The sequence below is a fragment of the Tenrec ecaudatus genome, chromosome 1, assembly GCF_050624435.1.
Source record: "Tenrec ecaudatus isolate mTenEca1 chromosome 1, mTenEca1.hap1, whole genome shotgun sequence".
NCBI classification, from domain to species: Eukaryota; Metazoa; Chordata; class Mammalia; order Afrosoricida; family Tenrecidae; genus Tenrec; species Tenrec ecaudatus.
Window position 1 is genome coordinate 55,643,832 of NC_134530.1, and position 23,424 is coordinate 55,667,255.

The 23,424-nt window shown below is 41.6% G+C and overlaps 1 protein-coding gene, 1 non-coding gene and 1 pseudogene across 2 annotated transcripts in view; 1 reads left to right on the plus strand and 2 right to left on the minus strand.

Moving 5' to 3' along the window:
- Window positions 1-23,424, plus strand: part of KPNA6 (karyopherin subunit alpha 6) — a 62,107-nt gene that overhangs the window by 31,186 nt on the left and 7,497 nt on the right. The window contains exons 2-12 of the mRNA XM_075553452.1: window positions 10,212-10,345; window positions 11,129-11,221; window positions 11,625-11,724; window positions 18,810-18,904; window positions 19,537-19,668; window positions 20,074-20,162; window positions 21,146-21,245; window positions 21,562-21,725; window positions 21,863-21,941; window positions 22,512-22,637; window positions 22,950-23,077. Coding sequence (XP_075409567.1) covers window positions 10,212-10,345; window positions 11,129-11,221; window positions 11,625-11,724; window positions 18,810-18,904; window positions 19,537-19,668; window positions 20,074-20,162; window positions 21,146-21,245; window positions 21,562-21,725; window positions 21,863-21,941; window positions 22,512-22,637; window positions 22,950-23,077 — 1,240 coding nt within the window. The remainder of the gene's footprint in view (window positions 1-10,211; window positions 10,346-11,128; window positions 11,222-11,624; window positions 11,725-18,809; window positions 18,905-19,536; window positions 19,669-20,073; window positions 20,163-21,145; window positions 21,246-21,561; window positions 21,726-21,862; window positions 21,942-22,511; window positions 22,638-22,949; window positions 23,078-23,424) is intronic.
- Window positions 3,142-3,275, minus strand: LOC142437718 (small nucleolar RNA SNORA42/SNORA80 family). Its single transcript, XR_012782244.1, has one exon. It is a non-coding gene; the product is annotated as a small nucleolar RNA SNORA42/SNORA80 family (small nucleolar RNA).
- On the minus strand, window positions 13,802-14,386 carry LOC142434190 (ubiquitin-conjugating enzyme E2 C pseudogene; annotated as a pseudogene).

Below are 23,424 nucleotides of genomic sequence, written 5' to 3' on the forward strand. Positions count from 1 at the left end.
GTTCCCTAAGCTCTTTGCCCAGGGGCACCTTCTCTGAAGTTTCATCTCCTCCATACCCTTCTTTTCACCCCTGGTTTTCATTCCTCTCATTTTCAGATTCTCTTAGACATTGTGTTTCCCCTAACATTTCTGTACTTTCTAATTCCATTCTCTCTGCTGTTGCCCCCTATCTCCAAGGTAAACAGCTTGAAGATCCAGCCCCAATTTTTTCTTCGGGAGCTTTTTAAAAAACTTGTCATCACAAACACAGATTTTCCAAGAACTTGTAGTGCCATTGGATTGATGCTAACATTGCCACTGAGTTTGTGGAACAGGTTACAGTTTCAAGATTGGTAAGAAATGCAGAAATTACCCTCAAATTTTCCTCTGCCCTTCACTCCTCAGAGCTAGATTTTTTTTGTGGCTTGATGGTTAATCTGAGTTACCAGGTTTTGTTGATTGGGGAGGTTCAAGAAAAGCTGCTTCTGGAAAGCAGATTTGGAATGGGAAAAATAAATGAGATGTCCTAATTTATAGCCATTCTTCTATGAGAAGATTAATGATATTCTTCACCCCAGTGGGAAATAATTGTGTTAAATAGAATAGTTTAAATTCTTTTAAGACATTATGGTAAGACAGGTCTTCTTTCACCAAAATTCATTGCCATCATGTCGATTCTGACACATAGAATAGGATAGAACTGCCCCTTTGGATTCTGAGAGTAGAAAGCCTTGTCTTTCTCCCACAGACCGACTGGTGATTTCAAACTATTGACCTTATGGTTAGCAGCTCAATGCATAAGGTGTTATTTTTGAAGAAAGATAATTTGCTTTAAACTTCAGATTTTATTTTTGTGTGTTACATAAACCTCACAATATACTATTTTTGTTTTAAACCGTTATTTCTAATGTAATTTCCTTAGATCTTATCAATTTCGTTGAGAATTTACACAGCAAAACAGAACAGTTTTCATGAAATTTTTTAATGAAGAAATGATATTTACCTCCATGTTCACAATTTCTGTTTGATGTTACAGTTGATTAACTCTGTATGACAGAATATACTACACCAACCTCACAATTGTACCTTTGAGCCCATTTTGTGGCCACTGTGTCAGTCCATCTCATTAAGGGTCTTCTTTCTTTTGCTTACCCTACTTGACTAATTATATTGGAACTGGTTCTTCCTGATAACATGTCTAAAGTATAGGAGTCTCAAAGTCTGTCACCTCTCTCTTTTTTGGACTATTTTGGCTCCAAAGACTTGTTCTTTCTTCTGGCATATACTGGCAGTCTGTAGCTTCAGAATATTTTTTCTTGAAAAAGATGAATTTGGCTGTTAAGTCTTGGAGCAAGTAGTTTGTAAATGCACCAAGACTGGAAAAGTCTAAGTCTATCAGAAAACCACACTCCACAGGACTGCGTGTTAAACAGAGCCTTCCGGCAGCCTGCAGCGCCCACTTGTTTATCACCTGGACCCATTGTGGAGTGGAAGTGGGGGTGCAGAAACGGAGTCCAGTTGCACCTGGCCACTGAACACAGACAGCACAGTTTGGAGGAGAGGATTAAGTTGACCAGAATTCTTCTGGATGAGGAAATAGAGCTTTTCACTCTGTGAGCTGGTACACCTTACTTGTTGACTTGATTGATGGCCTGCTCTGGACTTACCTTTGCTTATGGACACAAAATGCATAAGGTTCCAACTAGAATGGAGATTCTTCACATCAAAGAACATGCTTGTCTCTTCAGAGTGCTGAGTTGATAGAAGTAGTTTATAAATTGGGTACCCAAAATAGGGAAGATAAAGGCATGAAGTGGCTCGCTTACAAACTTTCCCTGGTGGGGGAAGATGTTAATAGGATTAAAATGTAGGTGTTCACAAAACTGCAGTTATTAGGCATAGGATATTTTGTTCATTTATGGAGTATAAGATTTAAATGGAGCTAATGCATTTTTGGATCTAGCACAAACAGGTTTTATTATCTTTGGTGATTATGCATATAAAGTTACATAAAAGTGTCAAGTTGATAAGAGGTGGTCTATGGTGGTCAGCTTGCATTTATAACGGCGTAGTCAAACCTGTCAATCAGGTCACAGCATGATGATTCTTTTCTTCCTGGAAGGTGTGGCCTGTTTATAAGAGAGACATTGGAGACTCTTCCTCTCTGCCCTTTCATCTTCCTCCTCACTGAGACTTCACTGGGATTCTACCTGCCTCTAGGGTGTGCCCATGTGGGCCACTGGTCTGAGATCTCAGGGCTTCCCGTTTCCCTTTTCTGTGCCATTGATTTGTAGCTATGTGAATCCAAAGAGGACCCTAGCTAGAACAGGACCTATGGACTTGCATTAGACTGGGTTGGAAACGTTTCTGATACAAAATTACTTCTTTCAGCCTTTATTTTTTCATAACCTTTTTCTTCCTCTCCCATCACCCATTTTCTCTGAATCTGGGTACAAATGCATATAATTGTTAGCTCCTATCAAGTTGGACCCCAGCTCCGTGCCATGCCCGTGATAAGTTGTAGACTGAACTGTTGTCCTTAAGAGTTTTCGTTGGCTTTTTTTTTTTTTCTCGGCCTACCGGCTTTTTCTTTAAGAAATAGATTGTTAGACCTTTCTTCCTAGTCTTAGCCTGTATTGTAGCATTGCGCAATCTACAATAGATTTAGTCTGCGTCATAGCATCACACAGTCCACAGTAGATAGGATGACAGTGGTGGATGACGTCTTTAGCCAGAAATAGAGCCCCTAAGTTCTATGACTTGTTATATGAGTATTGTCCCAGCCTACTGAAACATCATTTTTGGATTTGTTTCTTTTGATTGGTTTTACTCCAGATCATGGGTCCGTTTTCCTCCTCAGCATGTCTCTTGTAGTTACTGTAAAGTCTGCTCCAACTCAACTATATCTAACAGAACAGAATATTGTCCGGCCCTATGCTATCTTAATGCTTTTTTGGTATGTTTGAGCCCATTGTTGTAGCAATTGTGTCAGTCCATCTCATCGACATATTTGGAAATAAGATGTCTTTTTCAATAAGATGGTGATTTTTTTTTAATTTTAACAATTTATTGGGGCTCATACAATTCTTTTCACAGTTCATACATATACATACATCAATTTTTTTTTTCTTTTTTTCTTTTTTTCTTTTTTTTTTTTTTTTCCACTGTGCAACCCACTTCAGTGCCTGAAGCCTATGGGGTAAAGCCAGGCAATGGTTCGGGGTTACAATTTGCTTTGGCATGGGACACTATGAGAGGTCCATGGGATTGGACCTACCATAAATCCAAACCCATGCCATACATACATCAATTGTATAAAGCACATCTGTACAGTCTTTGCCCTAATCATTTTTTTTCTCTTTTCTTCTTTTACATTTTATTAGGGACTCATACAACTCTTACCACAATCCATACATATACATACATCAATTGTATAAAGCACATCCATACATTCCCTGCCCCAATCATTCTCAAGGCATTTGCTCTCCACTTAAGAAGATGGTGATTTTTCAAGACTGTTTTTTTCAAATAATGATGGCAACATATGTACAAATATGCTTGATACAATTGGTGTATGGAATGTTATAAGAGCTGGAAGAGCCCCCCAATAAAATGATTTTTTTTTAAAGATTAGGTTTAGTTCTGTTGTCTTAAGCTTCTCTTTGGGTAGGAATCACCCAACAAAATAAGCCCTGGCTCCTCTGGGGTCTCTGTTCAATGCCCTGAGGGATCAGTGAGTGTTACAGATTCCCAGTCACGTCCTACTCCCCTCTGGAACTCTCCTTCACAATTTCTGGTTGTCTCAGTCACTCTACTCTTCAGTCTCTCATCTTAACTAGTGACCCTCACTGCCGAATGTGTATCCTGGCAAATAGCTCTGGAGAATAAGGACTCACTTCATTCGTTTCCTTTTCTTAGGGATCACAGCTCTAAATTGCCTATTGCCCAGTTTGGAAATATTTTCAGCAGTAGGGCTATTAAATCTGGTTCCTGGAACCGAAATGGTAACTATGTTAGCATGTAGCAAAATACAATTTGAATACAAAGGCTTCAGGAGGTATATACAAATAGAGGTCTACACATTGATTTGCTTACTATAGGATCAACAGTTCAAACCCACCAGCTGCTCCCCAGTAAAACAATGAGATTTTCTACTCCTATAAATATTTAGTTCCAAAAACCCACCAAGGCAGTTGCGCTCTTTCCTAAAGGGTCTGTAAACGTCAGAATTGGCTCTGGCAGTGTGTTGATTGAGTTGATTATATAATAATAATAAACAAGTTAACTAGTAAGATACTCTTTTCTAGATATGTATACCTTAATAAAGTAGCCACAACTATGTAAAACTACAAGGAGAAATGAATATATCCAGTACTAACAAGTGAAGAAAACAACTTAAAGCTAAAAGATTGAACAACTTGATTTAATGGACATATAATAAATATATAGAATGCCATGCACAACATTTACATCATACGTGTTCTTAAGTACACACGGAACATTTATATAGCGGTCTTACTAGACCAAAGAGCAGAGCCCAATAAATTTAAAAGGATCCTAAGTTTCTGACTCCGAAACCCAAATCAAACTCTGCCATCAAGTCAATCCTGACTCAAAATGACCCTGTAGGATAGGGTAGAACTACCCCTGTGGGTTTCTGAGACTATGGTATAGTTATATTAGAAATATTTTAAAATCCCCAAGCATTACTAATTTTTTACAACAGTGCTTAACTAATTATTCGCATAGGGAAATTAATGGATATTATATTTAGAACTGAATTCTAATGGAAATTTGGAGCATTTTACAAGCCATTGAAAAGACTGAATTGTCATCTTTAATATTTCTCAAGAACAAAAAAGGGCACAAATAAAGCAGTATTAGGAATGAGATAGAACTTTTCTATATATAACAAAAGAGATTTTAAAAAATTACACCTTGAACAATTTTGTTTTGAAAATGAGACGTATTCCTAGAGTAATGTAACAAAACTTAAAATAGGAAACCTGACTAACATGATAACCACTGAAGATACTGAATCAGTAGACTATTGCACAAAGAAAATACCAGGCTCAAATGTATTCACAAATAACTTCTGCCCAATTTTCAATAAATAAGGCAATTTACTCTTACATGTACTTCCAGCAAATAGGAAAAGTAAGAACCTTTCTTTAATGGCAAACCAAAGGATTGGATTGTAAGAGAAGGTCCTTTACTCTTCCTGTCACTTAATAACAGTGATACAGAAATTCTAAATATTAAAGCATACTTCCCCAAACCCACTACTGTCAAATACATTTCAACTTACAGAGGGCCCAGAAGGACACTAGAACTGCTATTTGTCATATGTTATACACTGTCTGATGTCTCCCCCTACCGTCTTCTCTGCTGTCCATCCCCAAGGGAGGAGGCTATACAGAGACTCTTATAATCAGTTCCCCTTTTTCACCCCACATTCCTTCCACCCTCCAGGCATCGCCACTCTCACCACTGGTCCTGAAGGAGTTATCTGTCCTGGATTCCCTGTGTTTCCACTTCCTATCTGTACCAATGTACGTCCTCTGGTCTAGCCAGATTTGTAAGGTGGAATTGGGATCATGATAATGGGGCGGGGAGGAAGCATTTAAGAACTAGAGGAAAGTTATATGTCTATTGTTGCTACCCTGCACCCTGACTGGCTCATCTCCCCACAACCCTTCAGTAAGGGAATGTCCAATTGCCTACCGATGGGCTTTGAGTCTTCACTCTGCACACACCCTCATTTACAATGATATAGTATTTTTGTTCTTTGATGCCTTTGATGCTTGATACCTGATCCTTTCGACAGCTCATGGTCACAGGCTGGTGTGTTTCTTCCATGTGGGCTTTGTTGCTTCTCAGCTAGATGGCCGCTTGTTTACCTTCAAGCCTTTAAGACCCCAGATGCTATATCTTTTGATAGCCGGGCACCATCAAGCTTTCTTCCCCACATTTGCTTATGCACACGTTTGTCTTCAGTGATCGTATCGGGAAGGTGGATACCCACTGATATAATTTTTTGTTCTTTGATGTCTGATAACTAGTCCCTTCTACACTTGGTGGTCACATAGGCTGGTGTGTTTATTCCATGTGGGCTTTGTTGCTTCTCAGCTAGATGGCCGCTTGTTTACCTTCAAGCCTTTAAGACCCCAGATGCTATATCTTTTGATAGCTGGGCACCATCAGCTTTCTTCACCACATTTGCTTATGCACACATTTTTCTTCAGCAATCGTGTTGGGAAGGTATGCTTCATGAAATGCCAATTTAATAGAACACCGTGTTCTTGCATCGAGTTAGTACTTGAGTGGAGGCCAAATGTCCATCTCCTGACTGACCGGGATTCTTAAAACGTGTGCACCCAAGCACATGTGTGCATGCGTGTGTGTGGGCGTGCATGTTATTTTGACCAAGTAAGCATCAAAATTGAAGGAAGACTAACAGCCTTCAATATGCAGATGACACAACCTCGTTGAAAGTGAAGAGACCTTGAAGCACTAATAGGTTGATAAAGAATGAAGACTACAACATCTGGTATGGATTTACACCTCAACATAAATAAAAAATCTCCACAACTGGACAAATATCTTGATGATCACAGAAGATTCAAGTTGTAAAGAATTTTCCTTTTACTTGCATCCACAATCAATTCCCTGGAAGCATCAGTCAAGACATCAAATGACACTTGCATTGGCGAAGTCTGCAAAAGACCTCTATATAAAGTGTTTAAAAGTAGAGGTATTACTTTGAGGACATGGTTTACCCTTACCAAAGCAAAGTACTTTTAATTGCTTTGTGTGTGAAAGGTGGACAGTGAATGAGGAAGACAAAAGACCTGAGAGGCCTTTGAATTATGGTGGTGCTTCTTCTTTAACAATTCCTTTCACATTGCCAAAGATTCCCAAGGGCAAACATATATTCTTTAATATCTTCTAGGACAGGTGTCCTCAAACTATGGCCCGCAGGCCACATGTGGCCCACTGAGGACATTTCTCCAGCCCACTGGATGTTTTAGCCCCGTTTTTTTTACTTCAAAATTAGATATGTGCAGTGTGCATAGAAATTTGTTCATAGTTTTGTTTGTTTGTTTTTTAAACTATAGTCTGGCCCTCCAATGGGTCTGAGGGACAGTGAACTGTCCCCCTGTTTAAAAAGTTTGAGGACCACTGCTCTAGGAAGTTACCCTTTACATGTACTCTACCTACCAGAAATTTGATCATGTGTGTATAAGATGAGGATTCAATTCCATTGCTTTCCAGGTGGATTATCAGTTGCACCACCACTTGTCTGTCAGGTTGTTGTGCTGTGGTGGCGTGTGTGTTGCTGTGATGCTAGAAGCTATGTCACTAGCATGTCAGATGGCAGCAGGGTCACCCAAAGTATACATGTTTCAGCAGAACTTCCAGACTAAGACTAGTTTTCAGAGAAGGAATTGGCTGCCCACTTTGCAGGAAGTAGCTGCTGAAAACCTTACGCAGAGCATTTGCGCTGTATACTGAGCAGATATTAGAGAAGCTGGATTATTTGAAAAAGAGTGTGACAGCCAGACAGGAAGACTTATTTATTAACAACCTGCTGTAATCAAATGACGCAACCGTGCTTGCCGGAAGTGAAGAGGACTTAACGCACTTGCTGATGAACATCAAGGAATTATGACGATGTGAAAGCAAAAATGCCCACAAGTGGACCAACAGGTAACTTGATAAATGGAGAAAAATTTGAAGTTGTCAAGGATTTCATCTTGTTTATAGCCATAACCAATTTTCATTGGAAGCAGCAGTCAAGAGATCAAAAGATGCATTGCACTGTGTAAATCGGTTGCACAAGACCTCTTTGAGACTATTGGAAAGCAAGGGTGTTACTTTGAGGATTATGGTTCACATGAATAAGGAAGTCTGAAGAATTGATGCAAAGAAAAAATAGTGTGGTCCTGTACAATCCTCACAGTGACTGTTTTTGAGCCCATTGGTGCAGCCACAGTGGTAATTCAAATCTTGAGTCTTGTTCTTTTTGGATGGCCCTCCACTTAACCTAGTATGATGTTCTTTCCCAGGAGCTGACTGGTCTCTCCTAATAACATTTTAAAGTCTGTGCAAAGAACTCTTGCCATTCTCATTTCTGGAGAGCATTCTAGTTATACTTCCATGACAGATCTGTTTGATTCCATCTGGGAGTCCATGGTGTATTCATTTGGTATTCTTCATCAACACCATAATTAAAGACAACAATTCTTTTATCTTCCTTATTCAGTATACATATCGTGGGTACACTTATATTGTTAAGCTAATCTAAAATAATTTTTTTTTCTGGAAATACTTTATTTTGGGGGTGGGGAGATGGGGGCATGGCATTCAGTCCTTCTTGGCAGCAGCCTTCCTCATGGCGGCCAGCACGTTGCTCAGCTCCTCTCTCTTCCTCTTGGCCCGGATATGTGTGCCCACCCGCTTCTTGATGAACTTCAGTGCCCGCTTGTCCTTGGAGACCTTGAGCAGCACCTTGAGCAGCTCCATGGCCCTTCGCTCGTATGGTGCGAAGCCGCACACCTCCCCAATCATGTCCCGCACGAACTTGGTGTGCTTGGTGAGGCGCCCGCGGCGGCGGCTGTGCCTCAGCTTGCTCAAGTTCTTGGTCACCTTGCGGCCCTTGTCGAGGCCCACGGCCATCGGGGAACGCACAGCCATGGCTGCGGCTCTTCGATGGGTGCCGCAGCGGAAGGAAGGGGCCGCGCGGAACTCTCTAAAATAACTTTTATTAGAGAATTTGACTCTAGCTGATCAAATTTAACATATACCTACCTATGTAGACCAGCAGTTCATTCCTATATCTGTATCTTGAGGCGGGGGGATGATGGTGGTGGTGGTAGTGGTACTCAAAGCGTGGTCTGCACACCCTTGGAAAGTAGGGGGTCCCTGCAATGTTTTCAGAGGGCCGTGGAAGTGTATAGATTAATACTGAGGTGTTGCTTGGCATTTTCATTGTGTTGACATTTGTACTGACACTACAATACAATGGTTAGTAAAACTGCTGATCCTTTAACAGAACCAAGACTGTGGCATCCAACAGCACCAGTAGTCACTGTATTCTTCACACTGCTGACTCTTTCTTAAAAAATGTTAGTTTAATTTTTTAAATGTTCTTGATATAGATTCCACCTTTAAACAGGTGTTAGAGAAAAACAATTGTGCAATGTAGGTCACAAGCTAAACTAGCCACATGGTCTTTACTTGAACAAACTATATATTCAAACTTAGGTATTGGCAAACATTTCTCAAAAACGGCATGAAATGGGAGGAGTAGCCGCACAGAGATATAACTGATTCAAAGGCTCATCGGGGTTGTGGAGGAGGGTGAGGGGATTTGGGAAGCAAACCAGGAAACAGGAGTAGGAGCACTGGATTGTGATTGTGTATATACAGTTGATTCTGATTCTGTATAGACAACCTCATTTTAAGAGTGATTTAACCCACTTGCAAACAAACTTCTATAAACAAAAAAGTTGTCAGTTGGTCATATTTTTGTTTCTTGAGCAAATACTTAGAAATATGATTATTGTTAAATATGGGTTTAACTTTTTTAAAGATTTTATTAGGGACTCATACAACGCTTATCAATATAGGTTTAACTTTAAGAGATAATAGGAAACTATAAAGTGACTACTATTTTAAATTCTCTTAAAATGTATGAGAATTCTATTTTTTCAACATCTTCAAGTTCAATCATGAACACTTTAGCTCTTAAGATGAATATTCAGTGATGTAGTACTGTGAGCTTTTTTTACACATCACTGATGACTAAAGACACTCAATATCTTTTCCCTGTTTGTAAAAAAAAAAGATTTAACCATGGAAGTGTATGATTTGTGAATACTATATTAAGAAAACCACTTAAAAATGTTGATTTAATGTAAAAAATATAACCAATATCATTGAACAATATGTATAGAAAATGTTTAATGGGAACCTAATTTGGTATGTAAACTCTTACCAAAACATAATACAATATATATTTTTTAAATTGCATGAAATGTATCAGTAGTATATTGTCAATAACATAATTGATGCTTTCAAATGAAAGCTGTGTCCGCCACCGAACACTTGATAGCTTCCCAAAAGATTTATTATAAGAAAAAAGTTGGGGGAAAGAGACCAATAGAGAAATGGCTACATTATGTATTTACAACCTTTGCCAATGTATTTTTTCTTCCTCCTTTTTCTAGAGACCATGGCGAGCCCAGGGAAAGACAACTATCGAATGAAAAGCTATAAGAATAATGCCCTAAACCCCGAGGAAATGAGACGAAGAAGAGAGGAAGAGGGCATACAGCTCCGTAAACAGAAGCGGGAGCAACAAGTGGGTTACTGGAGTATTTTAAAACTTCAACTGTTCATGGGAGTGGTCCAATCACTGTATGGGGCTGGGGTGAGGTTCATAACATTCAACAACAAAAAATTATTTTTCCCTCGAAATTTTGCTGGCCTCCACTTTGCATTCTTACCTTATCAGGAAAGTAGTTTAGCTCTGTGGTCCAGTTGTCCAGTGTATGTTACAGCAGAAATATTGGAAGCTCTGAGGGGAAGAACTAATCATTTTTCTACAAGTTAGACCAACTTAGACAGCATTTGTGTGCAGTATTCCATTCTAGTTCTAGCGACCTATTATTGCCTTCTCTTTTTTTCATCCTGAGATCAGTGTTAGGCCTGCCCTTCAAGGCCCAACTCTAGTCCTTGCTCTTTAAGAGATTTATTCTAGGCAGCCTTCTGTTTTGTTGAATTTCTGCTCTTGGTAACCCTCTAAGACTGTACTAACGCCTCATTTGCATACAACACACATACACACACCCAGCACCACCACCCACTACTTGATGCCTTGCCCAGATCTAGATTCATTTGCATAGTCTGCTTTTGCCATGTCATTATTCCTTTTGTTACACACACACACACACACACACATATATATATATATATATATATATATATATATATATATATATATTTTTTATATAAAATCTCCTGGGTCTCATTTTCTCAACTACTCTATTTCCAGAATTTAACACTGGGTTATTCTTTGGAATTGTTTGGTTTGTTTGATTCACGGGGTGGTGATCTTACCAGTATTTCTTCACTTTACTTTCAGCTTTTTAAGCGGAGGAATGTCGAGCTGCTCAATGAAGAACCTGCTGTGTTTGACAGTCTCCTCATGGACTCTTACGTGAGCTCTACGACTGGGGTAAGGCCCTGCACACTGCCTCAAGCAGAGCAGGGAAGTCCTACTTCTAGAAAACACGGCTGCTAATGCTTTCTTTACTTGGCAGCATGGATGATAACCGTGCACAATTCTTTTTCCGTGGACTCTTGTAGTTTCAACTTAAGGCACCAACAACAATTTACCTCTGATAGAGATACCTGAAAATATTTCAGGGAATCTTCCATTGCCTTGGAGATTAGAAATCACTTTCAGCTATCTCCTCTTGAAGTAGCTATGGATTACATAGCCCCCTACTCCTGAGCCTCTGTGTTTTACCATCATCTTGCCCTTAGATCATTTGAAAACTGGATGTTAGACAAGATTGTGTATTCACAGGCAGCTCTGATGTTGATTTGCAGAGTCCTAAATTTGTTTTATGTTTTAGGAGGGTGTGATCACAAGAGAGATGGTGGAGATGCTCTTTTCTGATGATTCTGACCTGCAGTTAGCAACCACACAGAAATTCCGGAAACTACTCTCCAAAGGTACAGGAAAAAGCCTGGTCCTCCCCAGAGAAGCTCTACATAATTTCTTGTTGTTATTGTTAGGTGGTATTGAATCGGTTCTGACCCATAATGACCTTATGCACCACAGAATTCAGCGCTGCCCAGTCCTGCACCATCCTCACAATTGTCCATATGCCTGAGCCCATTGTCACAGCCACAGGTGTCAGTCCCTCTCCTAGAGAGCCTTCCTCCACTTCCCATCCACTTTACCTAACTCGATGTCCTGCTTCAGAGATTGGTCTCTCCTGACAACTTGTCCAAATTATGTATGCCTCTAAGGAGCACTCTGGCTGTACTTCTTCCTAGACAGACCAGTTTATCCTTTTGGAAGTCCGTGGTATTTTAAATATTCTTGTGCAGTACAAGTCAAATGCATCAATTCTTCTTCCTCTTCCTTATTCAGAGTCCAAATTTCACATACATATGAGGCAACTAAAAATAATACCATGCCTTGAGTCAGACCCACCTTAGTCCTCAAAGTAACATCCTTACTTTTTAATACTCTAAAGAGGTTGTGCAGCAGATTGGCCTAATGTAACATGTTTGTAACAGGACCCCTGGTCGAATAAAGGGGCTGCAATCCCCATGGATATCGGTTTGAAACCAACAGCTCTGAGGGAGAAAGACTGGGCTTTCTACTCCCCTAAACAGCTATGATTCAGCATTGACTCAGTGGCAGTGAGCTTGGTTTAGTTGTTCAAAGAGGTTATATAGCAAATTAACCTAATGCAAAACGTCATTTGATCTCTCGATTGCTGCTTCCATGAGCATTGATTATAGATCCAAGCAAGACAGAATCTTTTGACAACTTCAACCCTTTGTCCATTTATCATGATGCTATCTGTTGGTCCAGTTGTAAGGATTTGGTCGTCCTCACATTGAGTTATAATCTGTACTTAAGACTGCAATCCTTGATCTTCATCAGCAAGTACTTCAAGCCCTCCTCGCTTTCAGCAAGCAATTGTGATCTGCATATTACAGGTTGTTAATAAGCCTTCCTCCATTCCTGATGCCACATTTTTCTGATGATGTGCTCAGCATAGAGATTGAATAAGATGAGAGGATACAACCCTGATGCACACCTTTCCTGATTCTAAACCATGCTCTACTCCCTACTTCTGTTGGCACAACTCCCTCTTGATCCATGTACGTGTTCCTCATGAGCACAATGAAGTATTCTTGAATTCCCGTTCTCAAAGTTTTCTATAGATTTTTATGATCCACACAGTCAAATGCTTTGAAATAGTCCAGGAAACACAAGCATCTTTCTGGTATTCTGCTTTGGGCCAAGATCCATCTGACATCAACAATGATATCCCTTGTTCCACTGAATTTGGCCTGGACCTCTGACAACTCCCTGTCAATTAACTGCTGCAACTGTCATTGATGATCTTAAGCAAAATTTTACTTGGATGTGATATCTGTGATGTTCTATAATTTGAGCATTCTGTTGTGTCACCTTTCTTTGGAATGATTACAAATATGGATCTTCTCCAGTCAGTTGGCAAGTAGCTGTCTTCCAAAATTCCTGGCATTGATAAGTGAGTGCTTCTTTAGCTTTCTGAAGCATTTCCATTGGTATTCCATCAATTCCTGTACTCTTGTTCTTGGCCAGTGCTTTCAGTACAGTTTGAACTTCCTTCAGCTCATATGCTGCCTCCTGAAATGGTGGGTTGTGGACTAGTTCTTTTTGGTCCAGTGACTATGTTTTACCCATCTTCTTTTAAGGCGTCCTAAGTCATTCAATATTTTGCCCATAGAATCCTTGAAGATTGCAACCGGAGGCTTGAATTTTTTCTTGAGTTCTTTCTGTTTAAGATATGCTGTGCTTGGTCTTCCCTTAGGGTTTTCTATGTCTAGGTCTTTGCACATTTCAATATTTAACTTTGTTTTCTTGACCTGCTCTTTTTTTTTTCCCCCGAACCAACCCCAAATGTTATTTATTTAATACAATCATCACGGTGCAAATGGAGACTTAATTTAAAAAACAAACACAACAGAAATGACACCACAGCTTGAGATAAGAGTTCTACACAGACATCAAGGGGCGGGGTGGAGGGAGGACAGACAGCTACAGAAGAGAAGAGAACACAAGGACAGGGAAGGTCAGGGCTCTTGGCTGGAGACTTGCTTTGAGTAGGTTTCCTGCAGGTATTTCTTAAAGGCTGTGCGGTTTATCCAGAGTTCCGCAGCCTGCGTGTTCAAAGGGCTGTCGATGTTGGGCTCTCCCAGCAGGCTCTGGATGGAGAGGAGAATCGTCCTGACGTCATACAGGGCAGACCACTTGTCCTTCAGGCTGTCCAGGCAGATGTTACCCTGAGTGTCCACGTTGGGGTGGTAGCAGGGGGTGAGGAACTTCACTGTGGGTGCATTGTAAGGGAGCCACTGGGGAACTGCAGGGAGAGCTTATACCTCAGGTCTTCAGAGACGGTACCAGCTGCTCCGTGGATGGTCCCTATCCACTTGAAAAGGTTGATTCCGGGAAGGCAGAGATTCCTTTATCGCCAGACATCATGAGTGTCATCAGCTCCTGTTGTAGCCTCTTGCCCACGGAACCCCGGGCTGCGCCCCCGCTGGGCTCGGCTCCTTTCTGGGCGGCTACGACACTGGCTGCTGCTGGGTCGCGGTTTTGGGAGGCCATTTGCCTGGTGTTGGCAGACGGGATCTCTGGAGACTGGAAGGCAACTGCATGACCTGCTCTTTGACTTCATTCTTCCATTTGCTTCATCTACTTTGTTTCAGAGTCTCTTCTAACATCCACTTTTATCTCTTTCTTTCTTGTCTTTTTTTTTAATTGGGGGTTCATACAATCCATTGTGTCAAGCACATTTGTACATTTGTTGCCGTCATCATTCTCAAAGCATTTGCTTCTACTTGAGCCCTTGGTATCAGCTCCTCATTTTTTCCCTCCCCTCCCCACTCCCCCCTCCCTCATGAACCCTTGATAATTTATAAATTATTATTATTTTGTCATATCTTACATTGTCTGATGTCTCCCTTCGCCCACTTTTCTCTTGTCCATCACTCAGGGAAAAGGTTATATGTTGATCCTTGTAATCAGTTCCTCCTTTTCACCCCACCCACCCGCTATTGCCACTCTCAGCACTGGTCCTGAAGGGATCATCTGTTCTGGAGTCTGTGTTTCCAGTTCCTATCTGTACCAGTGTACATCCTCTAGTCTAGCCAGATTTGTAAGGTAGAATTGGGATCATGATAGTGGTGGAAGAGAAAGCATTTAGGAACTAGAGGAAAGTTGTATGTTTCATCACTGCTACACTTGGACCCTGACTGGCTCATGTCCTCCCTGCAACCCTTCTGTGAGAGGATGTCCCCAATCTGCACTCCCCCTCATTCACAATGATTTGATTTTTTTTTAATGATTTGATTTTTTGTTCTTTGATTCCTGTTACCTGATCCCTTCGACACCTCAGGATCACACAGGCTGGTGTGCTTCTTCTCTGTGGGCTTTGTTGCTTCTGAGCTAGATGTCCGCTTGTTTACTATCAAGCCTTTAAGACCCCAGATGCTGTATCTTTTGATATTCGGGCACCATCAGCTTTCTTCACCACATTTGCTTATGCACCCATTTGTTTTCAGCGATTGTATCATGGAGGTGCGCACATAGTGATATGATTTTTTTGTTCTTTGATGCCTGATAACTGATCCCTTTGGCACCTCATGATCACACAGGCTGTTGTGCTTCTTCCATGTGGGCTTTGTTGCTTCTGAGCTAGATGGCCGCTTGTTTACCTTCAAGCCTTTAAGACCCCAGACGCTATATCTTTCGATAGCCGGGCACCATCAGCTTTCTTCATCACATTTGCTTATGTACCCACTTTGTCTGGGGCGATCGTGTCGGGAAGGTGAGTCACATGGAATGCCAATTTAATAGAAGAAAGTATTCTTGCATTTAGGACTTGAGTGGAGACCCAATGTCCATCTCCTATACGCATATGCACATAGATCTATTTCCCTCTCCTCATATATAAATATATTTATGTAACTACATGCCTTTATTTAGACCTCTATAAATGCCCTTTGCCTTGGAGTTCTTTCCTTTTACTTTCCTCATCCCACTATCATGCTCAGCCTTTATTTGGGTTTCAGTAATTCCTCTCGGTTACATTAGCCTTTATCACGCCCTACCAGGCCTCCTACACCCTCCTCACCACCTGTTTGAATCACTTGTTGTTCCCTTGTCCCTGGGTTTGTTAACACCACTTCCTTTCCCTCCACCTCCCCCTCTCCCATGCCCTTCTGGAGCTGTTGGTCCTATTGTTTTCTCCTCCAGATTGTTCATCCAGCCTATCTTATTTAGACAGACCTTCGGAGATAATAATGTGCACAACACAAAACAGAGCATAACAAAGCAACAAAAGAAAAAATGGTAACAAAAACAACAATGAAGAAAAGCCTGTAGTTAGTTCAAGGACTGTTTCATGACCTTTAGGAGTGTTTTCCGGTTGAATCTGATGGGGTTCCAAGCCCTGACCCCGAAGTCTATTTTTGGTATTCCCTGGGGACTTCATCGCTCTGTTCCCTTTACTGTTCTGTTGTACGCCCTTAGTGTTTTGCCTTGGTGCAGTGGGATCAGATAGGGTGCAATTCCCACACTGTGTCTCCAGTGTTGTCCCCAGGGGTCTCACCATAGTTGTTAGTGAGGGATGTCAAGTCTCATAGTGGGGCCAGCCATATGATCTTCTCTGTGGATTGGCTGCTCTGAGCGGGAATCTCGTCAAGGCTTGGTGGACCAGGATGTGCTCCACTCTCTCTTCCTCCCCTTCATTTGCTCCTGTGTGCTCTCATCAGACATGTCCTTCTCCATGAGCTGCACCTTCGGTGTTGTCCTCTGAAATAAGCTCTTCTAGGGCTTTCTTGTGTTTTTAATGACCCTTTTATGAAGATGCTCTTGACATCCTCCCACAGCTCATGAGGTCTTGTGTTCATTAGTGTTCAATGTTTGGTCAAACTGTCCCTGAGATGTTCTCAAAATTTCAGTGGGATAAACTCAAAGCCATATTTTGGCTCTCACGGATTTGTTTTAAGTTTCTTCAAGTTTTCCTGAACTTAGATATAAGTAATAGATGGTGTGCTCCACAATCAACCCCACTTCTGGTTTCAGCTGCTCCCATCGAACTTCTCCATTATCTCGTTCTACAGATGTAGTCAATTTGATATTCTTATATTACATCGGGAGAAGTTCACATGGGTAGTCATGTTTTCTATTGTCAAAAGATAGTTGCTATGAACATGTAATTTGTTTTGCAAAATTCAATCATGTCCTCTCCAGCTTTGTTTCTTTCAGCAAGTCCATATTTTCTTTTTTTTTTTTTTTTGGTGCCGAAACCCGGGAACGAACCAGGGACCCATATTTTCATACTACTATCCCTTCTTCTTGACTTCTAACTTTTGCATTCCAATAATTATCTTTGTGGATAACTCAGTGCATCTTGAGTCAATATTTGATCAGTTTCTCACTATAGTTGTTAGTGGAATTACTGATTTTCTTCATTGCTAGTTTTTGTAGTTGGTGCCTAAATTTGAATAATAGTTGTATTGATTGTATTGTACTTTGTTTGGTTTTGCAGTGTCTTTTTTGATGATAACTGCCACTCCGTTCCTCTTGATCATGTTATTCCTGGAATAGTACCTCATGGTTTTCTTATTCAAAATGACCAATTTCAAATCCATTTCAGCTCGGTAATGCTTGGAATATTGATCTATATGCATTCCATTTTTGCCCCTTGCAATTTTCTTAGATTCACACTTTGTACATTCCAACTTCCATTAATTAAGCAGATTTTTGCTGCTGCTTATCTTGATTCATGTCCCATTAGCAAATGAAGATCCTGAAGGTGCTGCTCCTGCAGGCTTCAGCCAGCTCAGGTTGCTATGGTGAACATCCCTCCAAGAAGTCAGTTCCTCTTCAGTCACATTTGGAGTGTCCTCAGACCAGAGTGGCACATCCTCCAGAACTATCTGTCAGTGTTTGGAACAGTGCATAAGATTTTCAGTGTCTCCTTCCTCCAAAGTGGGGGGTGGAGGGGGCAAGTCCTCTTTCATTGTCTGTTCTTAGTCTGGAACCTCAGCTGAAACCTGTTCACTTTGTGTGATCCTGCTGGCATTTGAAATACCAGTGACATGGCTTCTAATATCACAGCACGACACAAGCCACCGAAGTATGACAAACTGACAGACAAGTGCTAGGCTACACAATTTAGCCTCAGTTTTTGCTTCACTGACTTCATCAGTTATCATTCTGTTTTGTCTCCATTGGCCCTGGTGGTCCTTGGACATGCCAACGACCTGCTAGATTTCTTCCTGTCTCCTGGTTATTAACTCTGCTTCATGTCCTCTACTGCCAGGTAGTGATACAGTACTAACCTCTGTACAATCATGGCCACTTTTATGATCAAATTCTACCTTACCAATGAAACCTGCCCTGGCATCCTCTCCAGAATTGCAGGCTGCCCCTTACACACATACACACACGGCATTTTTTTTTAAATTACTGTACTACTGATCCTTTTTAATCTATTACCCTACTATCTTATAACTTAACAGAATGTCTCTTTGGCACTTGGTGGGTATTCAATAAAGATTTGTGAAAGAAAAATCCTTCTTGACTCAGTATATGAAGCATTCGTCGCAAGGGAAATGTGTGCCATAGGGTTTTTTCCCATGGCCTTCCCTCTCTTCCGTGTAATTGTTCGCTTAGGTTCAGTAAACCAAAACTGAGCATATCAAAATTAGGGCTGAATTGAAGAGGAATGTCTTGAGATGGGTCGACACAGTGGCTGCAACAAGGAGCTCAGACATAAGAACAATTGTGTTTCCCTAGTGTAATGGTTATCATGTTTGCCTGAGATCATAAAGGACACTTGTGAGGATGGTGCAGGACTGTGGTATTTCATTCTGTTATAAAAGATGATCGACTATTGTTCAAACCACCTGGCCCAGAAGTGTTTAGTCTTGTGGATGGTCCGCGGCATCAGAGAAGGCTTGTCAGCAGATGTTGGTGAACAATGTCCTGACTTTTCCTCTCATCCCTTCCCTTCTTCCAGAACCCAGTCCCCCAATAGATGAAGTTATTAACACTCCGGGAGTGGTGAATAGGTTTGTCGAATTTCTGAAGAGGAATGAGAATTGTACATTACAGGTGAGGCATGGGGTGTTTTTGTACCATATGAAAGCTGTACCCTATCTAGTCCATGAGATCATAGTGGAGTATTTCTACACCTCTCTCAGATAATAAAGTGTAATATGATCTGCTGCCTCCTCAGTCTCAAGGAAGAGGGCTAAAATTTCATAAACAATGTAATCTCAAAGGAAAGAGATACCAGAATATGGCAGGCTGATCACTGACTTGTAAATTAGAGGATTTGATCTCTGCTCCACATCTGCCAAGCTGTATGAACTGAGCCTCTGTCCTAGAGACACGTAATGCATCAGTCCAGCACTCTTTATTGGTGCTTCTTAGAAACAAGGGTTGGAAGGGACTTTAAGTTAAACCCTCACCCTCATCCTGGTTTCGGAAATAAGAGAAGTGAAACCCAAGAAATAAAGTTACTTGTAAGAAAACTCATGGGTGGGTGTTGTGGTACAAGCATGGACCATACAATCATTGATGCCAGTTCTGTCATATTACTGCCCACCTCTTCCTACCACTTTAGGGGGGTGGGTGGGGGAACCAATGGAGAGGAGCATCTATGTTTTTTGGGTTTTGTTGGTTTTTGTCTGAGCCATCTAGTGGCCCTCAGTGCTGTATCTGGAATAACTTCTCTCTTGCAGTTTGAAGCTGCCTGGGCTCTCACCAACATTGCCTCTGGAACCTCTCAGCAGACCAAAATTGTCATTGAAGCTGGAGCTGTCCCCATTTTCATAGAGCTACTTAACTCAGACTTTGAGGACGTACAAGAACAGGTAATGATCAGGTTTCTTCCATTTTTGTTGTCATCCATTGCTTAGTACCCTCAAATCACAGTGATGGATCGACCACTTCTGTGTCTCCCACTAGATTCTTGCTAGTTGGGTAAAAGCAGAGGATGGCGTCAGATAAAGGAAACTACAAGAAGAAAGCAATTTTCTTCATTCTTTCTCCTTACTCAGGTGGGGGTAGGAGGGCCTTGGTTTGGCTCCTCTGGCTTTAGTGCAGATGGCAGCCCATCTTTGTTGAAACCGGAACTCCATCGAGCAAGTGCTCAGGAAGGGAGCCTGAGCTTGTTCATGTATCTTAGGCCTGCCTGAGCAGTCATTCTGGCTGGCACTATAAAGTACTCAGACATTTATGAAGCTCAGTAGGTAACAGTTCCATCATCCTCTTTTCAGGCTGTCTGGGCACTGGGAAACATAGCTGGAGATAGCTCCATTTGCCGAGATTTCGTCTTGAACTGCTCTATCCTTAATCCTTTGCTAACGTGAGTAATTAAAATCACCTGCACTTATCTGATATCTGTAGGATAGCCTTGTGGTAAGTCATTGGGGGCAGATGAATTCTGAATATACAAATACCCAAATTCCTTCAAAGTTCTATATGATTACCAAAGTGAAAAATAAGTGCATCGCAGAGCAAGACATTGGTGTCACTAGTCTGAGCCCAGGAAGATATTGTGCTTACTAACCTTGTTGGATTGTAGGCCTTCTTTTGTTCATACCTCCCCCGTTGTTGAACCCATGAACAGAGATACTAGCCCACCTGAAAAAAATACAACAAAGTCTACAGCATGCATTGATATGATTTGACTTTATGATCAGGGGTACACTGGACATACTCATACCCTTAAACAAGAGTTACATATAAGTAGACAAGTATTCTTCAGACCACAAACACATAGACTCCTTCATCCCTCTTTCTAGGACCCTTCACAGAAAAATGATTCCATACTGCATGGTTAAAGCACTTCTACTAGATTTTTTTTTTTAAGCAGCATACTATATCCAATCTTAAAATATTTGCTGGCTCACTGAAAAGTTTCTTGTTTATGCATTTGTTTTTTTTAATACTTTTATTGTGTGTTCTTATATCTTTTATAACAATCCATACATTCACTCAGTGTGTCAAGCACATATGCCACCATAATCATTTTTCTTTTTAAAAAATGTATTGGGGGCTCTTCCATTCTCTTATCACAATCCATACATTCATCCAGTGTGCCAAGCACATTTGCACTTAAGTGTTCATTTGTATTTTAATTATAGTCTTAGCTGATCACAGTTGGTCCCAGGCCTCTGCACAGTTGGATGTAGACCTCCTGGTCCTGGTCCGAGCAAACGCTTTGATTTATGGGGAGGAAGAATTGGAGAGACAAGCCATGTCTCAGGGTTTTACCTGCAGGGTGTGCTAGCACCAGCCCTGTGTTGTCATGATGGTGCTCAGGGTCTGCTTTGCTGTTTCCTCCAGGCTCCTCACCAAGTCCACACGGCTGACAATGACACGGAATGCCGTCTGGGCACTGTCAAACCTCTGCCGGGGCAAGAATCCACCCCCAGAATTTCCAAAGGTGAGAGCTGCATACCAGTCTCTGAACAGTACCAGGTACTTTCAGATGGAAGAATTTGCATATGGGGTGTTCACATCTTTGGGGAACCCCTTGGAGCCTCAAATCAAACCCACATAGAATGGAAGAGGTGATCAACAGTAGAGTAGGTGATGTGTGCCTGGGGCGTGCCTAGATGATAAAGTGGAAAGTAAGGCCAAATGGTTTAGTGTAATAGACATCCCAGGATCCGGAATTGCTTGTGAGGGGAGGCGTAGCAGTGTTAGGAGAGTGACAGACCTACCTCCTGATGAGCCCTTCTCACTCTCTACTTCAACAGGTCTCTCCGTGTTTGCCTGTGCTATCTCGCCTACTATTCAGTAGTGATTCCGACTTGCTGGCAGATGCGTGCTGGGCCCTCTCTTATCTCTCTGATGGCCCCAATGAGAAGATCCAGGCTGTCATCGACTCTGGAGTTTGTCGGCGACTGGTTGAACTGCTGATGTGAGTGTTCTCCATAGGTATATAGATTCCCTAAGCTTACGCCGAGAAGCTTATTGTTATCCACTCGAGCCATAAGATAGCTTCCAGTCTTGGGGGCTCAATATGATTTTACTGATCACTGCTTCCTCCTTCTGTAGGCATAATGATTACAAAGTGGCTTCCCCTGCCCTGCGAGCTGTGGGGAACATTGTCACCGGGGATGACATCCAGACCCAGGTGAGGAGCAGGTATAGCATCTTGCCTCAGGCCAGCTCTAAGGAAGCAATGTGGAGGGCTGCCTCTGCACAAAATCCCTATCTCCTCAGGTTTCGGAGAGAAGGCATGGGCTTGAATAGAGAATTCCAGCTCTGCCACTTTCTGTATGACGGTGGAGCTTGTTCCTTAGAAGCACGTCACCATTCACTGGATATTTGTTAAGGAACACTAAATGGAGTGATCTGACCGGAACATTGTAAGGTGGTGCTTCATGAGTGTTCACTGACAGCTTCGATATGCTGACAGCTATGGAACCTCGTCTATTTTGCCTAGACCTTTAGGGTCTTATGACCACTACTTCGTGTTAATAAGCAACTTCTCCTGTAAGGACATGGGAAACAAGGTTTTCTTTGGATCCTGAGCACCTTGAGGCATAATTTTGTAGAATTCTTTTATATGTATGTATATATATATATATATATATATATATCACTCCATAGTTCAATCACATCAATCCACAGTTGTAGAATTCTTGATAGGTTTTCTTGCTAGGTTAACATTCTCACTCAAGCCTACACTCTAATTTTCCAGGTCATTCTTAACTGTTCAGCCCTCCCTTGCCTCCTTCATTTGCTGAGCAGCCCCAAAGAGTCAATCCGGAAGGAAGCTTGCTGGACCATTTCAAACATCACTGCTGGCAACAGAGCTCAAATACAGGTAGAACAGGCAATGAAGTTTGGGATGCTGGGGGTGGTAGGCATGGAAACCTAGGAGGTTGTTGGAATATTTGCTTCTAGAAGAACAGTTTCTCTAGAATGGGGTCAGCGTGTGCTGTTAACCAAAGATCCTCTGTAACTGAAACCAAGTTCCTGTACAGCTTGTCAATTCCGTGGGAAAACAGGAGAAGCCCAGGGAAGGAGACAATAACCATGCTTGGCTGATTTATGGGCTGGATGGACGTTCATGAGGTAAAATCCTTGAAAAGTGCTTTTCTTGTCATTGAGAGAGCATGCTCTCATTCTCTCGTAGGCCGTCATTGACGCGAATATCTTCCCTGTGCTGATCGAAATCCTTCAGAAAGCAGAGTTTCGTACAAGGAAAGAAGCAACCTGGGCTATCACCAATGCCACATCAGGAGGAACCCCTGAGCAGATCAGGTATCGCATTCCCAGCAGTTACATGTCTGCTGTCTCTCTTGGCTTATAATTTAATGCTTTGGCTAGGACTCATCCAGTTGCTCTGGAGTTTATTTTGTAAATTGCTACAGTGGATTGGAATCTGGAACCAATTCCTGAAAGCCTGGATATATGGTATCTTCTCTCCTAGGAAATAGGAAGCCATGGCATAGGCATACATCCCTCCTCACCTCCCTGCCTTCTGTAGAACTGAAATGCATGTCGTTCTCAGTGGGTATCCAGAGAAGGGCAACTATACTTTGGCTTATTCAAAGCAGGTTCTTTGGGAAATCATTTGGGAGGTTGGTAAGATTTGTGAGAAGCAAATA